The 14940-nt window shown below is 34.4% G+C and overlaps 1 protein-coding gene across 2 annotated transcripts; it reads left to right on the top strand.

The window, feature by feature from the left end:
- Positions 1-6404: 6404 nt before the first annotated feature.
- Positions 6405-13968, top strand: LOC115440981 (alanine--tRNA ligase, cytoplasmic). Of its 2 annotated transcripts, none has more exons than XM_030165526.2 (2): positions 6405-6598; positions 10722-13968. In XM_030165526.2, the coding sequence occupies exon 2, from the start codon at positions 10735-10737 to the stop codon at positions 13633-13635; it is 2901 nt and encodes a 966-aa protein (XP_030021386.1). In that variant the 5' UTR covers positions 6405-6598; positions 10722-10734; the 3' UTR covers positions 13636-13968. The 2 variants fall into 2 exon arrangements, with proteins under 2 accessions (XP_030021386.1, XP_030021385.1); XM_030165525.2 differs by having other exon boundaries at positions 6425-6609.
- Positions 13969-14940: the final 972 nt, after the last annotated feature.

The raw sequence follows: 14940 nt of genomic DNA, 5'->3' as shown, positions 1-14940 counted from the left end.
TCCTAGATGATCACAGAACATTGTTAATAAAATTGATCAGAAAAGAATTTTTAAAAATTCGTATTACATAACAAAAAATATTTCTGCTCCTGCAGTAAAAAATTGGACATTTTTAAATAAAACTGTAATTTTTAAGGGGCAGTAATAAAGTGTTTAAAATTTATTTGAAATAAGTTATCAAATATATGTGACATGAATGATACCGCTGTGTTTTAATTTTACTGTCCCATTTTAATAGATTCTGTCAAACCACACCTCTTGGGTATCTATTTTAATCCCTAAGAAAGTCAGAAAAGAACAGAAGGCGTACTGGCTTTCTCCTAGACGAAATTCCGGCCGATCTTTGTTTACTACTTACAGCGGTTTCCATTCCTTCCGAAATTTCTATCATTTTCTTAATGTAATAATCTAAATGCTAAACCATTTTTGTGTGAATGTCATTTCGGAAAGCATGGAAACTGCTGTAAATAGCAAATGAAAATTGGACAAAATTTAGTTCGAAGAAAGCCGATAGTTCTGTAGTTTTTTGTAATTTAACAGCTTCTTAACGAGTGCTTTTACATACCCAGACCTCATTTAGTACTTGAATACCAAATTAGGGTTTTGATATCTTTTTTTTTTTAAACTTTATCTAAAATAGCAATTTGCAACGGTTTGTAGTTGACTGACCGAAAAGTGTTTATTTAAGCAGGTCTGTGAATTTACCATAGCCGATAGACAAAGCATCTATCGATATCGATAAGATGTCAGAAGGAATCGCAACACAATTAAATTTCTTGTCTTGTCAAAGACAGACTACACTCAAATGTCATAGTGCAATGACTAAATATAAAGAGGACAGGCCTCAAAAGTTAGCTATATGAATAAGTTATATTTATGTTAGGGAAATCGACGCAGAATTGTCAATATATATGTCTATCTCTTTTACTCAAAGCTTATTTGGAACGCAACAAAAAAGACAAAAATAATTGCTTTCTTCGCATATGGCACTATTTCGTTTACTTCAACACACTGGGACCGCCTTGCGGCAGAAACGCCATTTTATGCTGGCCAGTCGGCAAGTACATGTAGTGTCAGACGATGTAAACAAATCTTCATAAATATTGAATTTAAAGTAATATAATCATATTCTCAATTGTTCAGTGTGTTTATTAGTGTATTTGTTAAGTTTCGAAAATGACTCAGTGTTGTGTGAAAGGATGCAAATCGAATTCACGCAAGAAAGACCCCGAAATATATTTTCATAGGTTAGTAACTGTTTTTACCGAAAATTAGCAAATATCTTTGTATAATTACTTTTTGGATGTGTTTTTATCAATTAAAATGATATGTGGATCTGGTTTGTTAAGCTTTGGACCCTTTTAGGCGTGATTTATACACATTAAAATCATTATGTTTGTTTACACACGAGCTTAGGGATGGGTGGGTGGATTTGTTTAGAAATTATTGATATCGATATTTTAACAGACGCCCGTTTATCAGTTACGGTTTTTGTCTTTGAAAGAATGTTAGAGCACACATCAATATTGTATTATTCAGAAGGATAAACTAAGTGAAATTAGAATATTTTTTAAGATAACCAAAAAATTTAAAAACCAAGGCAAAATGAATTGAGAATATTGAGCGACGTGATTGGAATCCTACACCAAATACATATTTCTTTACATTTTGAGAAGATATGCATAAACCACACGTTTAATTAACGCGAGTAAAGATAACTGTTTTCCAACAATATTCCCGATAAGTAAAATAGTAATGATTATTATACTTCACCTAATAGTAATATTACTTTAATATATTGCTATGAATAAAATTAGAATTGTTACATAAAAGAATAGATAAACATAAAAGAAACAACATAAAGATGAAATGTAAGATATATTTTTACAATTGGCGGTCTTATGTTTCGAGCAACCTTTGCATGCACGGAAATAGATACATAATCATATTGTTGTTATTGCAAATAATTATTATAATTGATTATCTTAACCACCATTTTTACGGTCATTGATTTTAGTTTGCTGAACCATAGTTATGTTTCTCGATCAAAGAGCATAATAATAAAATAAAATAAAACCAACCAAATAATTGCTGGCTACGCTATCTTATTCCATTTATCATGTATTAAATAAATATCTTAATCTGTAACTTAAATTTTTAGCAAGGAATAGTGCAACATACAAATATAGATCAAACACAACTGGATGTTTGTCACAACAGGTACTGCTTTGTTTAACAATTGTTACTTATAAATCAGTTTCAGTTTGTTTGTTTACATTATGATTTGTTATATTTATATTATGGTAGTTCCTAACCCCTTTCGTATTTGATCTTTTTGGGGCTTGTTTTTCTCTCTTAATTCTTCGATGTCGATACAAAATTTTCGGTACTAGCATATCACTATTGTAAGGGGCGGAGTCGGCACCATTTTGTTCATGAAATGTGCCGCATGTCACGTGACCATATTACCCATCCTCTATACTTCTTTTATCATTGTCATAGTGTTACTTCTATGCTTGTCATTGTTCTGAAGAACTTCAACACAATATTATCAGCTATTCTTACAATAAGAGAGGTTAGAAATAATAATAATAATAGCAGGCAGATGTTCTTTTGTTCCCTAATGGTCCCTTGTGTATTTGGGTATTAATGAGAGTACAAAAAAAGTATTATGAACCTTATAAACACACGTTCTGATGGCGTTGCAATGGACATTGCTTAACATTGAGTTTCTTAACAATTTCGCTTATAACTTTTTTATTTATAGTTCTACGACAAAAGTTACTAGACCAAAGTTGTAGAGAATTTAATTTGCAACAAAAAATGTTTATAATTTTTTTTTGTCAGATAAATAGTTTAAGAGATACATCGTAAAAACCATTTCAACCCCTATTTCCAAGATGGCGGCCGTGGGACAAGGGTGTCGACCCCACAAACTTGATTTTAGCTTTAGACTGACCCCCCCTACACTTCAAAAAAATAAAATTGCGTCCTCTAAAAAACGAAACCCCAAATGTAACTTTTCAATGGACTATTGTTGAGGTTGGCAAGTTGGAACATTTGACATTTTATTTTCTTTTTAATTCAGCATCGTAAAGAGGACCAAAGGTAACCATTTGATAATAATTGTAAAGTGTACATCGTCGGCTAAGAGTTCTGAGCTGCTAACTCCATTTTTACCGAAAATGAGATTTTGATACCATCAGATAGAGAGAGCAAAACTCTACAAAATCGTAAAACATACCAAGTGCCTCTAACACACGACAATGTCACTTTTTGAGCCTCAATAATATCTGACAACTCCTTGGATGTGAAAATAACTCGCGTAAAACTTGCTAACTCCCTCATTTGGCGCCATTTTGTGGACAAATGTGCAGCTCAAACTCCCGCGGCATGGCATCATAACTCCTATATGAAGAAGAACTACAATTTTACTTCGTGTGTGATATTATTGAACAATGGTGATTCTTGTTTTTTAATTTTCTATGTTTATTTTGTCTTTTGAATTGTGTTAATACATAAAAGCTTAAAATTTAGCATCCTGTTGCTAGGCTTGGGAGTTAGCCCGTTTTATTTCTTAGAAATAAGTCATGTTAAGGAGTTAGACATAATTATTTTTGCAATTCAATACCCTTCTATGCTTTAATAACACTTTTGTACATGTTTTAACTCAAAAAACATAGGTAATACTTATGTTATTTATACCATGAATTATATATAGTTGGTATCTACGGTTAAGAGAGAAAATTTGCGTAGCCAAGTAATACAGTAAAGGGTAGCCGAGTCATACTGCGATGTAAATATATAAACATTAAATTTACAAATAAATCTGCAAATTTTAGGTATTTTATATCGCTATACAGCGATAAACATTACACATTGATTGATTGTTGGTGAAATCTTTGGGAAAGTATTTCTATAGCCAGTGATAGTTCTCTTTATTTTAATCAAAATAAAAGATCCCAACTTACAAAAGTACGATGACATCCATAAAAAAACGAGGGAATCCTTTACGAAGTCAGTCACTCGAAATTTTCTTTAATGTTTATACATATTTTGTAACCTAAGCCGACAGATTAAAAAAAATAAGGATTAAAATGTAAATAATTATTGTAAAAAGCAACAAGAACGATTGGCAAATGCCACTGGAAATTTAAGGAGAACTTTGAAAAATATATTAAACGAATTCGGTACTGAAACACAGAGGTTAACAGAATTTTCAGTGGACAAGTTACTTGCTGAACACGGGCACACTATGTAGTGACTGCCTCCGGATCAACCGAATTTTAATCCAAATTAAAATATGTGGTCTCGACTGAAGGGCTATGTAGCCGCTAGAAACGAGGATATGAATTAGATTACAGTAAAAACAATATTCATTGAAAAGTAAATATTACCGGGGCTGAAGAATGGAAATAGGTTTGCGATCATGCAATCAAATACGAGAATAAATATCTAATAATTTAACACGACGTAGACGATTACACTGATAAACTAGTAAATAATATGGCCGATAGTGACAGTGATATGGAACTCTTTGAGAGCAAAGATATTTAATTCGTGAGACAGGGGGATGGCATATCTCCAAAACTGTTCAAAAGCGTACTGTAGGATTTGTTCATAACTCTGGTGATTACATCTTGCACTTGCAATTCGCAGACGACATAGTGATAATGGCAGAAACACTGGAAGAGCTGCAACAGATGCTATGTTCAGCCTAGCATCAGCCTCACAGCGAATAAGTCTAACAATGAATCTTGATAAGACAAAAGTTATGATCAAGGACCGTTTTATCGTTGTCAATGGCCAGCTTGTCTGGGCCGCATTTGGTAAACTACGTCAGGTTTTCTCGTGGTTTCTACCGCAATGTCTGAAAATTAAGGTTTTCACCCAATACGTCCTACCTGTCATAAACTACGGTACCGAAACGTGAATGCTCAAAGTGGCTGGTCCACCAGTCCAGGGTCGCTCAGCGAGCTATGGAACGTGCTATGCTTGGAGTTTCTCTGAAGGATAAACTTCATAACGAAGTCATCCGTCAGAGAACCAATGTCACCGACATAGCAGACAAGATTAGCAAACTAAAGTAGCAGTGGGCAGGGCATATCTGTCGAAGAACCGATAACTGATGGGGTAAACGAGTTCTTGAGTGGAGACCACGACTCGGCAAACGTATTTGTAGGACGCCTTCAAGCAAGGTGGAGTGATGATCTACAAAAGGTCGCTGACAAGAACTGGATGCGACAGCCCGAAGACAGGGTAAAATGGCGCATATTTGGGGAGGCCTATATCTATCAGTGGACAAAGATATTGGCTGATGATGATGAGAATTTTGAGAATTTAGATGATTAAAAGTTTTCATTTAAATGTTATTTCAGCAATTATATGTATAATGATGATTAGTGTTTAATATATACGCTACATGACGAGTTACTTACCAAATTATGTAATCGTGTTAAAAACATTTTCTTTTTTTTTATTTTCCCTAATCAAAAAACAACACCTAAATATTTTAACAGCACGTAATAAACACGGGATTCTTAGTGTTTTGTGTATCCAAATGTCGATGTGCAATATTTATCGTCGAATACTTATAACGACTTGTAGGTGATAAAGCAGACGTTACCAACAAATTTTTGACTTTTATGAAAGTTTTATTTCACTGCTAATCATAATTATTGAATAGGTACTAATAGTAATATGCATGTGTTTAATATATTTTTTTTATAAACGCATTCTACTTAAAATTTAAGATTATTTATTTAATGTGATAAAATGCTAACTCCAATTTAATAGCAATATAAATCTAATTTTCTAAAACGAAAAATGGCTAACTCCATTTTTCTGTAATAATTCTAAATCATTTGATAGTTAATAGTTGTTTTGTGCAAATATATAAAACTTAAAGAATATAAAGAAATATCTACCAACGGGATCTTCATTCTTTAGATGTTGTAAGAAGTAAAATAATAATCCAGTTTTTTTTTATCCTGTTACTAATTGTCTATTATGGAGTTACAACTATTTGCAAGCCGACCTTAGCAACATAATATTTGTCTTGTTCTTTTCAACGGTTTTGGCCTATTTGAAAAAATAGGATAAGTATATAAGGGTAATTTAGATTCCTTCTATGCTTGTTCTATTTCTGAGCGAGTTACCGAGTCAACTCGGCGCATCGAGTTGACTCGGTAACTCGCTGAGTTGACTCGATGCGCCGAGTTAACTCGGTAAATCTTGCCAAACTCCGAACTGAAATTAAGAATCATTCACTCACGGAAAAAACAACATGCTTGTGCGGTAACGCTAAATTATATGGAATCCGGGGCATTCTGAATTCAGCCTGAATTGTCTATCTGAAGGCAGATAGCAATGTGAATGTATACACTCGGCCTTAGAGTCACTTATTTATTACTGCACAAAAAAGTTGGCAACATAAAACACGGATGTCAATTGTCATTTACTACACGTACAAATACTGGGACGAGTACCATTTTTGTGCCTTTCGCCAGTACTTAGTAGTACTAGTCGGTTTTCATATTGCTTACGTATACGTTGCTGTTACACAAAGGTGCTCCAAATAACGTCCTTGAAGAGTAAGGTAACTTTCAGGTAGAATGCCCTTCATATTAATTTCGTACAACAATGTTTGTTATTATTTATCAAATCCTGTCTATTAGATTAAGAGCATGCATTTCATACCTTTAACATATGGAGTAATTTACTTTAACCGTATATTATAATTTTTCTCGTAACAAATAATTGGCCTCATACTAATAATTTTATACAATAATAACGTTGTTAAAATCGGTATTAGCGTCTTTCATATTTTTGGAGATTTCCTACATAACCATACTTTAGTTTACAACCTACATGATGCAATTTCTTTCACATCTGTGCAGACTGCAATATGTGACTAACAAGGTGTCCAATATTGAATTGACAATGTTTTTTGCCAATTGTAACCACTTTTCCATTGTAATATACTAGTAATGCCATAACTATAGATATTTATTTCAATCATTTCCTTAGCATTTAGCAGTATCCATTTTTTTTTTATTAATTTATAGGATTATTAATAATTGCTATTAAGATAGTGCAAATATACAATAAAGTTAATGTTTGTGATATTCCCTGAAAGATGATCACAAATTTATGATATCTGGGGTGAAAATAGATCTGAACAATATTTATTTATTTTAATAGTAAGTGAAGCTGTGACAATATATTTGTAAAATAATTAATAGTCATATCTTGTAGTTAAGGATTTATTTAAAACCATGTGGCATGAGCCCTATAGAAACTATAGGATATTTAAAAAAAACAAATCCATAATGTACTTCTGCATTTGTAATTTTATGTGGGCTCATAATAAATATTCTTTTAGTTGTACATTTTCTATTAGTCAATGTTAAGAATTGCAACATAGCTAATTTAGGTTTATTTCAAAATGAACTCAATAGTGAAACAAATATAGAAACTAAATAGAAATATCTAATGTTTTCTTTTGTTATTGCTAAGATAATTGCAGTTACAAAAGAAAATTGACAGTAAGAAACAAAAAAGATATTCAAGTATGGAATAATCTAATTAATATTTCGTGTTTTCCATATAATGACTTCCTGTACCAAGTGTAGTACTATTCAATAATAAAGTGTGCACTTGATGGAAAAGTTTAACGATGTTGATAACATAAACAAACATTCCATCAATGTAACAGGGAAATATTATATTACTATAGTTCATAATAATATATTGGTTTATTAAGTTAACATCAATGTTAGACATTGAAATGAACTTGGAACTCGGGAATTGTTATCAGATTTTGCCCCATATATTTAAAGTAACCACATTTCAAGGACTTATTATATAGTTACAATCCGGGTTGAGGTGCCGTTCCACAAACTTTTGTGTTTACCTTTATTGTATAGATAAAAAAGTACATATATAAAAAAACCACTATAAATCCTAAAAAAGAGTAATTTGTTCAACTTACACATAGATAGTCATGCCTTTATCCCTAAAAGGGTAAACAGAGGCACAACTGGTGGCCAAACTTCTACTCCTAACCCATTTCTTGTGTATTCTGTACCATGGTGGTGTAGGGGTGAGCATATTGCTATTATTGTACACAAATTCTGGACCCTGGACTGATGATGAGTAGAAAAACTCAATATCAGTGTATACTCAATGTCGAAATTTCGTGTGATGTCTAATTTATTAGCCTTTTAGGGGGTAATGTTAAATCAGCCAGAAAAAAGTTGGTAATCCTAAACAGAGCCAAGCAGTATTTCACGCAGGGCCACAAATTTGGTGCTTTACAAGGCTCGAGTCTGGCCACATCTGGAGTACTGGTCACACCTTTGGGTAGGAGCCTCCCAATATTTGCTTAACCCCCTAGACTCCTTGCAAAGATGTGCACTTCGAATCGTCGATGATCCCAATCCCACGGACAGAATGGAGGCGGCGGAGGTACACGTAGAGATATCGGATCTCTGTGTGTATTCTACCGTGTATCGCTTCTTCCACAGTGTTCCGCAGGACTGTTCAATATGGTGCCTGCGGCACCATTTTACCGCCACACCACTCGCCATTACAATGGAATTCATACATAGTACATGGAATCGACCCGTAGTAGTACGTTGCGCTTTCATCGATATTTTTTACCGCACAAGAGCAAACCACGGAATGAACTCCCTGCATCGATATTCCCCGAGCTCTATGACCTGTCCTCTAAACGAGGCTTGAAAAGAGTGCTCTTCTCCCGATAGGCAACGGTTAGTATAGTATCGATGTTTTATTCTTAACTAGCGACCCGCCCCGGCTTCGCACGGATGCAATGCTGACTATTTAATGGATGTTATTATTATACATATAAACCTTCCTCTTGAATCACTCTATCTATTAAAAAAAACCGCATCAAAATCCGTTGCGTAGTTTTAAAGATTTAAGCATACATAGATAGGGACAGAGAAAGCGACTTTGTTTTATACTATGTAGTGATATTGATTAAAAGTGAACGCACAACTTAACGGGTGTCTTTAAAATAAACATGTGTGCAAATTTTCTAGTTAACAGAGCCAATAGTTTTGACTATGTATGGTACTAGCCACGTATCGTGTAAGTGATGTGAGGTCATACACTAAGCAATGGCATGAAAGAAAATTATATTTACAATTGACAATTCTACAGTTCCATGACTTTTCCATGTGCATAGTTATTTAAAGATCTCTTATTTTTATTAGGGCATTGACCGCAAATAACGAAGACGCTATCCATTGGTACAGCTTACCACATGCCATGTATGCCGGCCCGCACTAGTGTAGCGAACCCGAACGCTGCCCCAGTGCGGCATCTTACACCTAGCATAATTTGAAAATAAGTTCTTCGAATATGTGGCCCACCCAGTAGCTATATTGGCATAGGCTTCATAAAACACTGCGTATTTGTTTTTTACATTTATAAACGTGTAGCGTGTACTTCTCCCATCATCATCCTTATAGAGATTTGGGAGCGTGATGGTGCCAGCTCCAAGTCGATAAAAGGCACAGCCATGCCATCCTTTTTTTTTAAACGGTTCATTATAATTTCGACTCCACTGTAATTATGTTGTGTTTAAAACTGGAAGTCTGAATTTTTTGTAACCAAGAAGGTATAATGTTGCTATATTATCAAGAAATAATTCTTCTATCTCATATTGGTTCAATCAATATGATTTTTTTTCAAACAACTCACAACTTTTTTGCTGTAGAAGAATTGTGTTGCGAGCATGGATATATTTATGTACTGCATATGTACTAGGCGTTCCGTAAATGGAGACTTGCATCTTTTGTTTTATTGGGACCTTTTCTATCAAAGCACTCGGCACTGGCGTTCAATATATCGGTCGTCGGAAATTTGTTAATATTTATATTTTCTCAAAATTTTTAAAATCAAGCTTTTACTGAAATCCTCCACAAAGAAAAAAAAACTTTTAAATTTTATCAATCTATTTTATAGTGTTTAGAGTTAAAAGTTTGTCGCGAGATTTAAGATCAAGTTACTTAAGTATTCTATTATCTACATAAGTCATTTGGAATGACGTCACTTAGCTAACCATGCACTATCATCCAAACTAAAGCCGATCGTCCACCGCCAACTAAACTAAGTTGGTTTAGCTTAGCTCACATGGTTTAGCTTTTTCATACATGTGCGTTCACCGCAAACTGCCAGGTAAGTTACGTAAAATAGCCCAATTAAATTAAACTACCTTAGTTGTGTAGGTCGATCCGTAACTATGTAAGTTAAACTAAGCGCCTCACCCTTACCTTACCTTTCTAGCTCCAGTCGCTAGTGTTTGACCGTGGTTATACACTGAGTGATCGTGCACAGTGTTATCCTCTTCTAAACTCTCGTCATAGCTCTTCTCTTCTTCCATCACATCCGATTAACAACATTTTAGGCCAAACTGACTATCACTAACTTAGTTTTAGCTTATTTTTTGGTAGACGGACAACGTATTTTATAAGTTAGCTAAAATAAAATAAAAATAACTACTATGCCACCATCCCACAGACAGTTACGAATCTTTAACCTTGGTTCTAAACTTACAACAGCCCTTCTATTTGTGTCCAGAAGTTATAAAATACGGGGAGTGTTTAAAAAAAAAAACAAATAATAAAACTATGTCTATTTATTCAAACTGAATTCATTAGGTAACATTCAAGATTCCGTTTTTGTTCCAGATAAACCTCAAAAATGGATACTTCTATGACAGGAAGAGACATAAGAAAAACTTTTATCGACTTTTTTATTGACAAGGGTCATAGATATGTCCACTCTTCATCCACCATACCCCTGGATGACCCGACTTTACTATTTACAAATGCAGGCATGAATCAGTTTAAACCAATATTTTTGGGATCCGTAGACCCAAATTCTGACATGGCCCAATACATAAGGGTGGTAAACACTCAGAAATGCATAAGAGCGGGTGGTAAGCATAATGATTTAGATGATGTAGGCAAAGATGTTTATCATCATACATTTTTTGAAATGATGGGTAATTGGTCTTTTGGTGATTACTTTAAAAAAGAAATATGTGCATGGGCATGGGAGCTTCTGACGGAAGTGTATAAATTGTCTGGAGATAGACTATATGTTACTTACTTTGGTGGCGATCCTGCATCGGGTCTTGAGGCTGATTTGGAATGTAAAGATATATGGCTTAAGTTGGGACTTCCGGAATCACATATTTTACCTGGGAGTATGAAGGATAATTTTTGGGAAATGGGAGAAACTGGCCCATGTGGGCCATGTTCTGAATTACATTACGACAGGATTGGAGGCAGGGATGCTGCACACCTTGTCAACATGGACGATCCAGATGTTTTAGAAATTTGGAATTTAGTGTTCATTCAATTTAATAGAGAATCTGATGGGTCATTGAAAATGCTTCCAAAGAAGCATATTGATTGTGGATTGGGGTTAGAAAGATTAGTTTCTGTAATTCAGAATAAAAGGGCCAATTATGACACAGACTTTTTTACTCCTCTGTTTAAATCAATTGAAATAGGAACTGGTGCTAGACCTTATTCTGGCAAAGTAGGTGCTGATGATGTGGACGGAATTGATATGGCATACAGAGTTTTGGCTGACCATGCAAGAACTTTAACTATTGCGCTTTCGGATGGCGGCTGCCCAGACAACACAGGAAGGGGATATGTACTTCGAAGAATTTTACGTAGAGCTGTCCGTTATGCCTCCGAAAAATTAAATGCGAAACCAGGATTTTTCGGATCATTAGTTTACACTGTAGTTGAACTTTTAGGAGATGTATTCCCGGAAATTAAAAAGGACCCTGATTCGCTTGTGCAACTTATTAATGAGGAAGAAATTCAATTTTTAAAGACCCTTACTCGTGGAAGAAATTTGCTTAATAGGACTATGGAAAAACTTGGCACCTCGAAAATTATTCCCGGTGATGTTGCTTGGCGTCTTTATGATACATATGGTTTCCCCATAGACCTTACTCAACTTATGTGTGAAGAAAAAGGTCTTACTGTTGACATGGAAGGATATGAAGCCGCCAAAAAAGAGTCTCAATTAATATCTCAAGGCAAGGCTGCAGGACAAGAAGATTTACTTGCCTTAGACGTACATGCTATTAGTCACCTGCAAGAAACAGGAATCCCTGCAACTGATGATTCACCGAAATATAATTATTTACCATCTTCGACTGAAAAGGAAGCTATATACACCTTTGCTCCATGCACAGGCACTATTGTTGCACTTAGAAGAGATAAACAATTTGTACATGAAGTTACATCGGGTCAAGAATGTGGTATAATTCTAGATCGTACAAATTTTTATGCTGAACAAGGAGGTCAAATATTTGATGAAGGATACATGGTAAAAACAGACGATGAAAGTGTAGAATTCTCAGTTAAGAATGTGCAAGTAAAAGGAGGATATGTATTACATATTGGAAAAGTGGAGGGTTGTCTAAAAATTGGCGACAATTTATCATTACATATTGACACCGAGAGACGAAGACTTGTTATGAACAATCATACCGGCACCCATGTTCTTAATAATGTATTGAGAAAAGTTCTAGGAAATGACTCCGATCAACGTGGATCCCTTGTCATGCCTGACAGATTACGATTCGACTTTACAAACAAAGGGCCAATGTCAGTAAAACAAATAAAAGACACAGAAGATCAAATTAAAGAGATAATAGATACAAACAAAATTGTATATGCTAAACATACAAGCCTTAGTGAGGCCAAAAAAATCAATGGTCTAAGAGCTATGTTTGATGAACATTACCCTGATCCAGTTCGCGTTGTTTCAGTAGGAATACCGGTTGAAGAGTTAGTGAAAAACCCGGATGGCCCAACTGGATACGAAACATCTGTAGAATTTTGTGGTGGTTCTCATTTGCACCGTACTGGTCACATTGGTGATTATGTGATAGTAAGCGAAGAAGGAATTGCAAAAGGTATACGAAGAATCGTCGCGTTGACAGGACCCGAAGCGTTGAAGGCCATAAATAAACTAAGTCTTTTAGAAAACGAAGTCAACAATATTGCTGATTACATTAAAGAACAAAGTGATAATATTAATCAAAAAGAAGTAACAAAAAAAATTGTAGATCTCACTAACGACATTTCTCAAGCACAAATTTCTTATTGGAAGAAGGAAGAATTACGGACAATGCTAAAGAATTTAAAGAAGCAACTTGATGATAAAGAGAGAGCTGCAAAGGCTATCACTATTACTCAGGTGACAGAAAAAGCAAAAGAATTGTGTCTAGAAAATAAAGAAGCAAAATACATTGTTCGCGAGTTGAAAGCTGACGGAAATACAAAAGCTTTAGACGGTGCGTTAAAACAAGTGAAACAGTTTTGTCCCAATACTGCAGCTATGTTCTTTTCAGTCGATCTTAATGCAAACAAAATCTTTTGTTTGGCTGCTGTACCCAAGAGTCTTAATGAAAAAGGCTTATTAGCTTCCGAATGGGTCCAGTCTATCGTTGATATGATTGGCGGTAAGGGCGGTGGAAAAGCCGAATCTGCTCAAGCATCTGGAAACAATCCGAGTTGTCTCAACGAAGCTATAAAAGTGGCTGAAACTTATGCCAATTCTAAAGTTTAAAATAGTTTTTGGGGTTTTTACTGCTTTGTCAAAATGTTCGATTACACCGTTTAGAGATAAAATTGTAGCATATTTTCAGCGTGCATAAACTTGTTTTTTTTTTAGTATATGCGCGAAATTTCTCGTCGACCAAATCGCTTATTGGTTCGCTGTTTGCATAAAAAATATTCAATAAACACGATGGAAGAGAAGGTTAAAACGAGATAAAAAAAAAAACGAGCTTATCCGCGTTAAAGCTGAACGCAACACATACATGTCCTTAATTTAACATAAATAATGTACTCAGTTGTTGTAAACAATGAAGTTCGAATAAATATATTTAGAGTTTTGTAATTATATTTTTTAATTTTAGATATTATTTTTAAATTTCTACCCACCCAGCTATAGCTAGATGAAAACATGGCGCTCCTCCGAGAAAAACTGCGCGTTAACCGTATTTATAGAAACTTATCCATTCAAAATTTAGGATAGGTACATGAAGTAAAACAAATAAAATATATTTCTATAGTACCTATTTCATCTTTGGTTATTTAAAATTTTTTATAATGTAAATATTGTTTTATTTATTTCATAATGTAAATGCTACTATAATTATTTATCTGTGTATATGGTTTTAAATAGATGATAGGTCCACATCGGTCTTGAACCATGTTTGTGTTCAAGATTTGTCACGAATTGTCTCTAGCGCAAGCTAGAAGACTTAGAAGCTCCCGAACAAGCAAGGATTGCGAAAAGGCTATTCCTGCTTCAATTTAAACAAAACATTAAGGCGTATAACTTGGTACTTTGCTTAGCGTTTGTAGTTTGGTGTTACTTCCATTTTTGTTCTCAATAAATAATTAATACAATTAATAATAGGGAAGATATAATATTTATCAAAATTTTGTACTAAAATGTTAAAAAAAAAACTAAAAACAGGGCCACTGGAAGCTTTTTAATTGATTGATTTTGAACAATAATTGCGAATTAAATAAACGTGAATCGGTGATTTAATCCCCCAATTGGCGTCTAGTGAGATCACATCTGTTATGACATGTGCTTATAATTATAATAGTCTAAGAGCCCGTGAACCCCAGACCTTCGTTATTTTATAAAAGCTGAAAGTTTGTCAGCGCATGCTCCCAACACAGGTAACAACGATGGGCCATTATGAAGTTTGGCCTACGGTGGCTTTGGCAGGTACACGGTATTAAAGGAGCATCAATTAAAAATGTCGTCAAAAGCGGGGAAAAATATGTAATTCGTTTTGAATACGCTACCTAAACGGTTAAGTTACGCAACAATCATGTATGACGAAGTTGTTCT

This window comes from Manduca sexta, chromosome 23, assembly GCF_014839805.1.
Source record: "Manduca sexta isolate Smith_Timp_Sample1 chromosome 23, JHU_Msex_v1.0, whole genome shotgun sequence".
In the NCBI taxonomy this organism is placed as follows: domain Eukaryota; kingdom Metazoa; phylum Arthropoda; class Insecta; order Lepidoptera; family Sphingidae; genus Manduca; species Manduca sexta.
The sequence above is the reverse complement of the archived record's forward strand: the minus strand, read 5'-3'. Positions and strand labels throughout refer to the sequence as shown.